The 13247-nt window shown below is 43.4% G+C and overlaps 1 protein-coding gene across 2 annotated transcripts in view; it reads left to right on the top strand.

Annotated features, from left to right (window-relative positions):
• The window catches only part of LOC140368738 (growth arrest-specific protein 7-like), a 71084-nt gene that overhangs the window by 50135 nt on the left and 7702 nt on the right, over window positions 1–13247 (top strand). For both annotated transcript variants that reach the window (XM_072455793.1, XM_072455794.1), the window contains exon 9: window positions 11600–11678. In XM_072455793.1, the coding sequence (XP_072311894.1) occupies window positions 11600–11678 (79 nt within the window). The remainder of the gene's footprint in view (window positions 1–11599; window positions 11679–13247) is intronic.

Here is a 13247-nt window from a genome sequence, read left to right as displayed (position 1 = left end):
GTTCATAGTTTTTATGGACAGAATTTCTAGGCGCAGTCAGGGGTCAGAGGGTGTGGTCAGGGGTCGGAGGGTGTCCGGTTTGGGGACCACAGGATCTCATCTCTGTTGTTTGCAGACGATGTTGTCCTGATGGCTCCATCAAACCCGGACATGCAGCTGCACTTGAACGGTTTGCAGCCGAGTGTAAAGCGTCTGGAATGAGAATCAGCACCTCCAAATCCGAGGCCATGGTTCTCAACCGGAAAAAGGTGTCTTACCCTCTCCGGGTGGGTGGGGAGTCCTTGCCCCAAGTGGAGGAGTTCAAGTATCTCAGGGTCTTGTTCACGAGTGAGGGAAGGATGGAGCGTGAGATTGACAGGCGGATCGGTGCAGTGTCTGCAGTGATGCAGTCGCTGCATCGGACTGTTGTGGTAAAAAAGGAGCTGAGTCGAAAGGCAAAGCTCTGGATTTACCGGTCACTCTACGTTCCTACCCTCACCTGTGGTCATGAGCTTTGGGTAATGACCGAAAGGACAAGATTGCGGATACAAGCGGTCGAAATGAGTTTCCTCCGTCGGGTGGCTGGGCGCTCCCTTAGAGATAAGGTGAGGAGCTCGGCCGCACGGGGGGAGCTCGGAGTAGAGCTGCTGCTCCTCCAGCTGAGGTGGCTCAGGCATCTGTTTCGGAGCCTCCTGGGCGCCTCCCTTGGGAGGTGTTCCGGGCATGTCCCACCAGGAACAGGCCCCGGGGAAGGCCCAGGACACGCTGGAGAGACTATGTCTCTCGGCTGGCCTGGGAACGCCTTGGGATCCCCCCTGAGGAGTTGGAGGAAGTGTTTGGGCAGAGGGAAGTCTGGGAGTCCCCGCAAAGACTGCTGCCCCCCCGACCTGGCCCCGGATAAGCAGAAGAAAATGGATGGATGGATGGATTTTAGTCTACTATATGTGTAGTCCGAGATATTTTCGATTCTATGCCCACATGGTAATAAACATCTCCTATCTTCTTGTCATTATAAATAACCTAAGTTATTGAATACTTAATAAGAGTTGGTATTCTTCCTGTGGTCTACTTTCTACCAGTCTCCCAGCATTCCTCATTCAACTTTCAGCCCTTTAAAATTGTGGACACGCAAAGAAAGCTCAAATGTCCTGACACCAAAAAGTCATAGGGCCCAGATTGTTTGGACCACTATCTTGTAATAATATGATAAAAACACACATATACAAATTCTAATGTATTTTTTCATTTCCAAATTAAGTTTGAATGCCATTTTTTAACCTGTGATCAATTTTTCCAGCAGAATTCCCTCGAAACATGTGATTTTATGATTCTCCACTGAAATTGACATATACATAATATACATTGGAAACAATTATCTGTTAGCCAGAACAATGTGACCCTCTCTGTCCCATCCATTTTTTATGTAATCAGAAGCGTGGCTGCCCAAATTGTTAATACATTTGTATAATTTAGATATTAATCCCCTTGAAAGTTCTGATTTATAAGCGTTTAATGAATATTTCAGTCAAAGGGCTATCGTGGTCATTGCTCTGTTTACGGTAATGTCTTGGTAAGGGTAACTTTTTTTTTACATACCTATAAAAGTCCTGCTTCTCCAAGTCAAAAGATTATTTTCAACATATCAAAGCTTTTCAAGTGATTCTCTTTTACAATCTGGCCAAAACCTTTGTTGTCCAGACTTTAAATCTTGAGTCCGTGCTGTTTAAGATTTTAACATCTTTGTTTACTTTCTATGTTTTAATCAGCTCCTTCCATGTTCTAAGCACAGATTTCACCCAAGGGTTCTACACCTCTTCTAAATGACCCACCTGTTTGTTATCAGTCAGTAAAGCCTGCACAGAAACCCCTGGCACAACACCACTCCCAATATCCTTTCATTGAGCCCCGTACTCTGGATCACACAAGTACAGCATCGCTCCAACCCAAGCTGAAACAACAATAACATTCAGAAAAGGCAAACTGCAGCCTCCCTTTTCCTTTGAGAATTTTAAAGTTTTGAATCTGATACGGGGTTCTTTGCCCTACTATACAAATCTCGAGACTGTTTCATTCCACACAAACCAAACGAGTCTGGACCAGACAGAAAAATCATGGCAAAACCCCTATAGTTTCAATGCCTTGACTTACCATCTGTCAGATGACTATTGATTTTAACTCTTGAAATTGGACCATCGTAATGAGCCCCAATATTGTTTTTATATTAAATCGTCTTTGAAATTTACTTATCACTTTAAATAAAGATTAGCCAAGAGAATCAAAAGCCTTCTCAGCGTCCAAACTAATCATCACAGCCTTGCTTTGTTGTTTTTGTGTATGGTTCATTATGTGTAAGGATTGTCGTATGCAATCTTTAAAAATCCTGTCCGATCATTGCGGATGAAATTGAGTACTTTTTCCATTACCTTGGACATAATTGAGTTGCACAACCGTGTCGGTCCGTCCCATCTTTAAGTATCAGGGACACGATGGCTTCATTCCAACTAGGAGGGGTTTGAGTTTTCAAGTGCTCATAAAGAAATAGTCTATTTTGGAATAGATTGTACATGGATTAGAAAAATAGGTATACTGGCATGCACTAGAGCTCAATCAGTCTTGTATTCATCATTTATTTATGTAACTTCTTATTTATTGTTCCTTCAGTACCTCTTGAGTTTCACATGTAGGTTGCGTGCAAAAACTCCAATCGCCGCCACAGATAAGGGTTCCCTCAAAGTGGTTTGAAATCAGGTCTACAATATCTAATAGAAGGTGATATTACTCCCCATTGGAGCATACACATTCAGTAAGGCAAGGCAAGTTTATTTGTCGAACATATTTCATAGACAAGGCAATTCAAAGTGCTTCACAGAACAGGAAAAAATGCATTCAAATCACAAAGACATGACAGAAATCACAAAACATTAAGACATGAAAGAGAAGAATGCAAACAAAAATAAAAATTCTTACAGTCATATGCACAGCTAAACAAAACCGTTTTTAGCTTAGATTTGAACATTGTCAGATTCAAAGCCTGTCTCACATCTTCAGGAAGACTGTTCCAGATTTTAGTTGTATAAAACTGAAACGCAGATTCCCCATGTTTAGTCCTGACTCTGGCACCAGCAGGAGGCCGGTCCATGTTTAGTCCTGACTCTGGCACCAGCAGGAGAACGGTCCATGTTTAGTCCTGACTCTGGCACCAGCAGGAGGCCGGTCCATGTTTAGTCCTGACTCTGGCACGAGCAGGGGGCCGGTCCATGTTTAGTCCTGAGTCTGGCACCAGCAGGAGGCCGGTCCATGTTTAGTCCTGACTCTGGCACCAGCAGGAGGCCGGTCCATGTTTAGTCCTGACTCTGGCACCAGCAGGAGTCCGGTCCATGTTTAGTCCTGACTCTGGCACCAGCAGGAGGCCGGTCCATGTTTAGTCCTGAGTCTGGCACCAGCAGGAGGCCGGTCCATGTTTAGTCCTGACTCTGGCACGAGCAGGGGGCCGGTCCATGTTTAGTCCTGAGTCTGGCACCAGCAGGAGGCCGGTCCATGTTTAGTCCTGACTCTGGCACCAGCAGGAGTCCGGTCCATGTTTAGTCCTGACTCTGGCACCAGCAGGAGGCCGGTCCATGTTTAGTCCTGACTCTGGCACCAGCAGGAGTCCGGTCCATGTTTAGTCCTGACTCTGGCACGAGCAGGGGGCCGGTCCATGTTTAGTCCTGAGTCTGGCACCAGCAGGAGGCCGGTCCATGTTTAGTCCTGACTCTGGCACCAGCAGGAGGCCGGTCCATGTTTAGTCCTGACTCTGGCACCAGCAGGAGTCCGGTCCATGTTTAGTCCTGACTCTGGCACCAGCAGGAGGCCGGTCCCTGAGGTTCTCAGAGTCCAAGATGGTTCATATGGTATGTTAGACATGATTTAAATTCTATTATTTAAGCCACATGGAGCCAGTGCAGAGACTTGAGCACAAGACTAATGTGATGTACTTCCTGATTCTAGTCAGGACCTGAGCAGCAGCGTTCTGGATGTACTGCAGCTGTTTTACAGCTCGTTTGGAGAGGCCATTGAGCAAGCCATTACAGTCTAATCTACTGGAGACAAAGCCATGGATAAGTCTCTTTAAATCTGGTTAAGACACTATATTTTTGCCATATTGTTCATTATTACCCCCAGATTTCAAACTTGGTTTGTAGGTTTCAGAGCGAGACTCTGGAGGTGACCACTAACACGATGATTTCTGTCTTGTCTGAGTTCAGCTGGAGCTGGTTGTTTTGCATCCACAAAGTGAAACATAGATCTGAGTGTTTCGCTGCGTATCAACTGACTTCATGGCAGCATGTAGAGGTTGAACAGAAGGGGTCCCAGGATTGACCCTTGGTGTTCCCCACAGGTCAGGGTCATGTGGTCTGAGACACAGCTACCAATTTCAACAAAGTACTTCCTGTCTTCCAGATAGGACCTTAACCAGTTTAGGGCAGTGCCAGTGATGCCCACCCAGTCTTCTAGTCTCTGTAAGAGGATCCCATGATGGACAGTGTCAAAAGCAGCACGCTTTTTCCAATGTCAGTGTTCAGGTGGATGTCATTTGTCACCATGACAACAGCAGTCTCAGTGCTGTGATGAGGTCTAAAACCTGACTGAAAAACATCAAATGAGTTGTTTATTAAGAGAAAATCTGTGAGCTGTTGTAACAACCTTTTCAAGGACTTTGCCCCAAAATGTCAGATTAGAGATGGGCCGGTCATGACTCAGTGCTGCGGCATCAAGACTGCTCTTCTTTAGGAGAGGCTTTATGACCACTCCCCCTGACCCCTAACCCCTGCTCTTCTTTAGGAGAGGCTTTATGACCAACCCTCAGACTGGTGATGATCTCCTGGACAGTTTTGTCAGTTACAGGTGCAAAGTGAGTTAGCTCTAAGTGTCTAGGTGGTTTTAGGGTTATTTTTTTGCATTGTGGGACTTATAGCATTTTTAATGCCCTGAACTTTGTAATTGAAGAATAATGCAAACTCATTACACTTGGATGTGGAAATGAGTTCTAACGGCAGCTGAGCTGGAGGGTTTGTTCATCTGTTACTGTGGCAAACAGGACATGCAAGTTGTTACTGAAGCTTCCAATTATTTCAGAAAAATATCTTTCCCTAGTTCTACATAAAATGAGGTTGTACATGTTCAGCTTCTCTTTGTAAATCTCTTTTTGAACCTGGAGCTTTGACTTGCGCCATTTCCGTTCAGCCCTGCGGCACTCCCTTTTCTGTGCCCTGATCAAATCATAAATTCTCCATGGCACCTTCTGCCTTTCAACCATTTTAGCCTTCATAGGGGCGATGGTGTCCAGAACATTCAAAACACTAGATGTAACAGAGTTCAACAAATCATTTACATTAGAACATGAGACATTTTCTAAGTTTATCATTTCCATAAACAGTGCACCTGTGCCATCATTCATGTGTCTCCTCTGAACAGCTGCTGGACCAGCCTCTGAACAGCTGCAGGACCAGCCTCTTAACAGCTGCAGGACCAGCCGGTGATTTGGAAAAAACAGTCAAAGAAGACACAGAAATGATCAGACTGCTGTGGGTGGGGCCACTCTGCTGTGGGTGGGGCCACTCTGCTGTGGGTGGGGCCACTCTGCTGTAGGTGGGGCCTCTCTGCTGTAGGTGGGGCCTCTCACATGCTGCGTAAGACTGAAGGTTTCAAGGACAGCGTCAAGCTCTTTAGCATTTCTGTCACAAACATTATCAACATGCACATTGAAATCACCTGTAATGACCAAACCATCAAAGTCTGTGCATACGACTGAAAGCATCTCAGTAAAATCATCCCGTTAGAACTCATTTTCACATTTAAGTGTAATGAGTTTTCATTATTCTTTAATGACAAAGTTAAATTCAATTCAATTCAATTTATTTTTTTAACGCCCAAAATCACAACAGTTGTCGTGGTGGGCGACAGGGTTCAGGGCATTGAAAATGCTATAAATTTCACAGCACAAATAATAACTCCCATAGTACCAAGACACTTAGAGCTGACTCACTTTGCACCTGTAACTGACAAAACTGTCCAGAACATCATCACCAGTCTGAGTTAATCTTCTTTAATGTTTCATGGCGGTTTCTACATGCTGCCTCAAAGTGTTACCCACTAGGTTTCTAAAATCTGCGCTGTTTGTTAGCACCACTTACTACTAAAGAGAAAGTGCGATCACCTCCAGAGTCTTGCTCTAAAACCTACAAACCAAGTTAGAAATCTGGGGGTAATAATGGACTCAGACTTGAACTTTAACAGCCACATCAAATTAATAACATCAGCTGTTTTTTACCATCTAAAAAACATTGCCAAAATCAAAAGTATAGACTTGAAGAGACTCATCCATGGATCTGTCTCCAGTAGATTAAACTGTAACGGCCGCTCACTGGCCTCTCCAAACGAGCTGTAAAACAGCCGCAGTACATCCAGAACGCTGCTGCTCCGGTCCTGACTAGAACCAGGAAGTACCATCACATTAGTCCTGACTAGAACCAGGAAGTACATCACATTAGTCCTGACTAGAACCAGGAAGTACATCACATTAGTCCTGTTCTCAGGTCTCTGCACTGCCCCCTGTGGCTCAGAGAAGAGACTTTAAAGCAGCTCTACTTGTATACAAGTCTCTCCATGGCCTAGCACCAAAGTGCCTAACCCTAGTGCCATATGAACCATCTTAGACTCTGAGGACCTCGAGGGACTGGCCTCCTGCTGGGGCCAGAGTCAGGACTAAACATGGAGAATATGTGTTTCAGTTTTATGCAGCTAAAATCTGGAACAGTCTTCCTGAAGATGTGAGACAGGTTCTACTCTGACAATGTTCAAATCTAAGATAAAAAAAAACTATTTTCTTTTGCTGTGAATCTGACTGAAAGGATTGTATTTGTACTTTTGTCTTTCATGTCTTTATCTGTTTTTTATTTGAATGCATTTTTCCTGTTGTGTGAAGCACTTTGACTTGCCTTGTGTATAAATTGTGTAGTAATATGCCTTCTTCCTTTCAACTATTTGTACAAACAATGTGAGAGAAAATATAAAACATGCAAATAGTCATTTTTATGCTGATGACACGATCATGATCCTGCCACAGTTTTCTGAATTAAAACATTCTCTAAATTCAAACAAAACCCAAATGCTTTGGAATAATTGTGTGCAATAATGAGTGATTCCCTGTCCTTTGTACCTCATAGACTCTCTCTTGTTGCACCTTAAATTGAATTTGACTCTGCTCCACCAAATTTCCTCAAAATTTGCACAGATTTTCTTGAAATGTTACCACAATTTCCTAAAAATGTTCCTCCTTTTCCCATCATATTTTTTTCTTATTTTCCACTGATCATCCACCAATTTTTCACCAAATTCTCATCAATAATATGAACTTGCTCTGGTATTCTGTTGCTGCTCCACTGGCTTTTTAAACACTTTAGATCAAGAATATGTGGGCACTGTGTATAACCTCATGTTGCATATTAGCATTAACTTCCCTGTGCTCCCAAATAAGTTTTGGATTTCTTGGATTTTCAGCCCGTTGTAAATGAACCGCTGTAGGAAGAAATGACCCATATAGAATCTAGATTGTCCTGGTTCTCTCTGAATGCCACAGCACACAACACTGCCTCTGTTCTCTTGGGACAATCCCTCCGTGTGTCCACTCTGTGTCCAGGCTCTGTCCAGTGTGTCTGTGCTCCTCAATCTGGCTTTTGTCCGCTGCATAAGTGAGCATAAGGCATGTGACGCCCCATCAATCCCCACTTTATCTGAGGCTAACGGGGAAGGCATGGTAGGAAAAAATTTGTCTACTCAAATGCAACGATATGGCATGGTTCATTTGTATGTTGGCAATATTTTATATATATATATATATATATACATATATATATATATATATATATATATATATATATAATATATATAATATAAAATGTGTGGGTATGTTGAATAACATTGAATAACCCTTCAATATAATTGAAATGTATGTGTGGCTATGAGACGTGTAGAGTAGAATTTTAAATGCTTAGTCTGGAGTGTGGAGGTAAGATGAAGTAGACCATAAAACATTAACTGGTATGTTGATCTAAATGCTAATGGTTTCAAATCTTTAAAAGTTTTGAATTTTCAGGGTAGGAATGTTAGTTTGTATTATTCCATCCTTAGTAAAAGAAACACTATCAAATTTGTATTTGAGGTTCACAAAACCTATCATTTGTGGTAAAGTATGTAATATTTCTGTAGATAAATTGATGAAGGTTAGATACATTGATAAAGGTATTGTGGGCTCAGTCTGTATTTCACCTAAAATAGGCAATCTCTACCATCATGTTTGTTTTGGTTTGGTTATTTTGACTTCTTGCCAATCCAAAGGGCTGCTCTGATTGGTTCCTGATCCCGCCTGCGAGAACTAAATGTCATGTTATTCAGAATCAGAATCAGAATAGGGTTTATTGCCATTTGTCATAGGACATAGGAACCTGGTGATTCGGTGCAACACAAACAACAGAACATTGAACACTGAATACTAAACGGCATGATATGTACATAATAAAATATACATTTATGTAGTGCAATAGGAAGTGACAATGCAGTGAGTACAAGGTGCTTAGGCAGTGTTCATAAGTCCAATGGCAGAGGGAAAGAAACTGTTCTTGTGACGGCAGGTTCTGGACCGAATGGACCGTAGCCTCCTGCTTGAGGGGAGTGGCCTCCTGCCTGAGGGGAGTGGCCTCCTGCCTGAGGGGAGTGGCTCAAATAGTCCCTGTCCAGGGTGAGAAGGGTCGGCTGTGATCCGACCTGTTCGTCCCAGAGCCCTGGAATCATACAAGTCCTGCAGAGATGGAAGTTCGTGGCCTATCACCTTCTAGCGTAGCGCACAATGCGCTGTAGTCTCTGTTTGTCCCTGGCTATGGCTCCAGTGTACCACACGGTGATGGAGGAGGTGAGGATGGACTCAATGATGGCCGTGTAGAACTGCACCATCATCATATTGGCCGTTAAACCACTGGTTTGGACTTCAAACAAATCAGCAAGAACCTGCCGATAGTTACCTTTAAAACCCACTTTACCTTCAAAAGTCACCAGAAGAGCCGCCAGAAAAGAGAACCCATGCCAAGTTTTGCAGCAGAGGTGTGAGTGCATCAACTCAAAGCGCTGCCATAACCCAGAAGTCCTGTTTTGTGTTCTATGTGTTTAAATTTAGAAAATCCAGTGGCGGGCCGTGGGTCCGGGGCTTGGGCCTTCAGTGATGTCCTACACAGTCCCACCCGAATTAATCCACCTCTTATTACCATCATTATGATGCCATGGCTCTAGACACTATACATTTAGACAGAAACGCAGTTTAACCCGGCGTTGCGTCATCTTGAATTGCAGGGGATGAGGACAATACAATACAGTTCAACTAAGTTCAATATGTCCCTATTTTTCTTTCTTCATTTTACCTTTTCATTGTGCAGCTTCATTGCCCTGCACGTGCCGTTGCCCGCTCTGTTTCTCGCTCCGTTGCGGTGCCGTCTGGCACTTGCAGTTAGAGACAGGGCGTCATCACCATTCTGGAGCCCAGACACTACATTGCCTGTCTCGCAGCGTCTTGAGAAAGGCTTTATAAGTAAATAATTTAAATTATCATAATTATATCCTTGACCAAATCGATATATTTTCCTCCTTCCGCCATTGTGGGTTGAAAAAACAGCTTAGTAGTACGCAAATTAATTTGTTTATCAAATTCAGTTTCCTCGTTATGAGGTTCTGCATAGCCCCGCCCATAAGACCTGCCGCTCAATATTGGTGATCCAATCAAAAGACGTGCACGTGCTGCACCTGCTGCTGGCTCCTGTGTAACAGCAGCAGACGTACAATAGCAACTCTGAAGCTGATTGGTTGACACAAAATTTTTATTTCCATTCACTTTAAGCTTCAAGTGCCAGCCCTGTTAATTCTGAAGGTCAGAGGGTAGATTTTAAATCCCTGGCAACACATGAGGCTGAATATGATTGGATAAAAGCTCTAACATAAAGACCAGCCCACCAAATCTCAACCTGGGGCAGAAGCAGTGCAACCAAGAGGAAAGCCATGAAATGAAGAGTATAACTCTTACTCTGGGGAATAATTTAATAAATATTTGAGGGAAACTGTATATATTTTTAAATTATATTCTGATTATGTTTAAGCTAACAGAGAAGGCCTTGCTGGCCCTGACGGCCCACCACTGAGAGAATATGATCAAAAGAAAATTGAAAAAATAATTAAGATTACTGGTCTCCTGACAGACCCACTGACACTGGAAAGGGGGAGACAGAGCTCTGAGACAGAGCTGTGCTTTGTCTCCCCTTCCGTTTGCTTTGTACTGGTAACCATTGGCCCAATATATCAGACAACCAATGGTATTACAATTGATGAGACGGAGGATAAAATCGCCTGCTAAACAGACAATGTTCTATTATATTTGACCACACCAGAAAACTTTAGTCCAATGTCTGGATACAAATGAAATGTACAAAATTTGAAATTATTTTATTCTGGCAATTTGACCTTTAGAAAGAGATAGCAATTTAAGTGGCAAATGGAATATCTTAAATAGAAATGTGGTCCTCCATATAGATCTATCAACAATTTGGGAGAAAAAATGTACACCGCTTTTTACAACTATTAAAAAAATATATTTAAAAAAATATTCTCATCCTATAAGTAAGTCAAAGGATTGAAACTGTAAAAGTGGATGTTTTGCCCATAAATAATTTCTTTGAATTTGGTTCAAAACTGTACAATTATCAAAAAATAAAACAGGTTGGAATTGACTTTTTCTGAAAAATGACTTTACTTCAGCTCAAATCAGTGTTGTTGTACTGTTGTGACCCAGAATATGGAGCTCAATGGAAAAATATTGAGAGTAATGGGTTTGTGTCATGGGGTGCACGGTGGCAAAGGTGGTTAGCGCTCTTGCCTCCCAAGAAGGAGATCATAGGTTCAATTCCCAGACCACATGATCTCTCTGGGTGGAGTCTGCATGTCTCCCCGTGTTACCGTGGGTTCTCTCCGAGTTCTCCGGCTTCCTCCCACTGTCTGAAGATGTGTGAGGCAAAATTGGCTACTCTAAATTGTCCCTAGTGAATGAATCTGTAATGTCTATGTCTCTGTGTTGGCCCTGCGACGAGTTAGCCACTGTCCAGGGTGCACCCCGCCTAAGGCCAGAAAGGGAACAAGCGGTAGAAAATGGATGGACGGATGGATGGGTTAGTGTCGTGGATAACTGTAAAATCAGTACTTACAACCTGTAGGGAACAAATCAAAACTAACTGGTTGGAAATACCTCACTGCAAACAGAGATGTAAATGTAGAGATAATATTAAATGAGAAAATTTTAAAATACTAAATCCAACCCAATCTATTAAAAAACATGTTTAACAGCTAATTAAAGCCACAAGATTGCAGAATATGTTCACTTAAAATCACAGGGGTGGGGGTCACAAGATATGGTTCAATTTCATGTTAATTTCATGTTCTTTTATCTGAAATTATGACCTTAAATTACAATGTGAGTGACGGCTCATGTGTTTACTGTAAACATGTGAGTGTGTGCAATGTAATATCTTGTCTTTTGTGTTTTTTTTAGTACTCTGGGCGAGGCCTGGGACCAGCTGAAAAAGAGTCTGGCAGATGAGGCCGAAGTCCACCTCAAGTTCTCCTCCAAGGTTGGCTACTCCGTTGTTTTGTTCTGCTAGAAAGCTCTTTCCATGTTTCCATGTTTCCATTTACATTTTTTTGAATAAACTATACACATACTGTATTTGAGGCGTAATTACGCAGTCACAAAGCTATCGTAAAACACAGACACTTGTACACAGCTGCACACATACTCAATTCAATGTATTTTTGTAAAGCCCAAAATTACAACAGCAGTTGCCTTGAGGGGTGACATTGAAAAACAATTAAACAATTAAACAATGTTCATAGGGACTTGGTAATGTCCCAGCATCCCGTGTCCTTAGACAAATGTCTTAAGCTCCCCTGTCCTTAGACCCTCTTTCTCGGCCAGGAAAAACTACCAAACCACTTTGGGAAAAAGTAGAACCCTCAAGGAGTTCTACAGTGAAGGAGGGATCCGACTCCCTCGGACGTGAGATAGACAGTTGAGCAGCACCCACTCAGGAGGAGAACCATTTCTTCAAGTCAGAAGAAGATCCGTTCACTCTCTCTAACCTGAAAACTTTTTAGGGACGCACACTATAAAGTCTTCACAGGAATTTTTAACAGCTCCCTGGAGTCATGCCATGTTCCAGCCTGCTTCAAGTCGTCATCATCCTCCCTGTCACTAGACTTAATGACTACAGGCCTGTGGCGCTGATGTCTGTCGTCATGACCTCAAGTAACTCTCAAGTCCTTCACCTCCCCCCTGCTGGACCCCCTGCAGTTTGCCTACAGAGCCAACAGGTCGTTTGATGACGCCATCAACCTAGCACTCCACTTCATCCTACCGCATTTGGACTCCCCGAGAATCTATACCAGTATCCTGTTTGTGGACTTTAGCTCTGTATTTGCCCTCCAAAATAACTGCTGTTGTGATTTTGGACCACCTGCAGGTGGATCGGAGGAAGTGTGTAGGGCCGGCAAAGAATGTCTCAGACACTCGGACTATCAGCACAGGAGTCCCACAGGGCTGTGTACTTTCTCCCCTGCTCTTCTCCCTGTACACAAACTGCTGCACCTCCAGCCACAACTCCGTAAAGCTGATCAAGTTTACAGACGACACCACCCTCATCGGGCTCATCTCGGATGGGCTGGCTGGTGTCATGGTGCAGTGGTAAAAATCTGGAGTTCAATTCCCAGAAGACAGTGGCGATGATTGTGGACATCAGGAAAGTCACAGCCTCCCATCCCTCCCTCAGAGACTCTCCCATCACCGCCGTGTACTCCTTCCGCTCCTCAGCACTACCATCACTCAGGACCTCAAGTGGAAGCCCACCATCAGCTCTTTCATCAAGAAGGCCTGGCAGAGGATGTTCTTCCTGCAGCCGCTGAGGAAAGCCAAGCTGCCAGCGCAAATGACAAAGCAGATTTACTCACAACTCACACTAACCCACATTCATCATCATCATGCTCATTTCCTCCATCACCGTGTTGGTTTAGAACGAGTTACAGCTTTGGCTTTTAAATACGTAATATATGCTCTGTCCCTCCCGCGGCTCTAACACTACGGTCCCTCCATCCCTTGTCCCACCTTTGCTCCTACGTGCGTGCTTCTGTCCAGGTTCCCTCTGTGC

The sequence above is a fragment of the Eucyclogobius newberryi genome, unplaced genomic scaffold (genome assembly GCF_026437365.1).
Source record: "Eucyclogobius newberryi isolate DKJ021-1_F unplaced genomic scaffold, fEucNew1.0.hap1 SCAF_20, whole genome shotgun sequence".
In the NCBI taxonomy this organism is placed as follows: Eukaryota; Metazoa; Chordata; class Actinopteri; order Gobiiformes; family Gobiidae; genus Eucyclogobius; species Eucyclogobius newberryi.
Note: the sequence above shows the minus strand (reverse complement) of the source record. Positions and strands in the feature narration are given on the sequence as shown.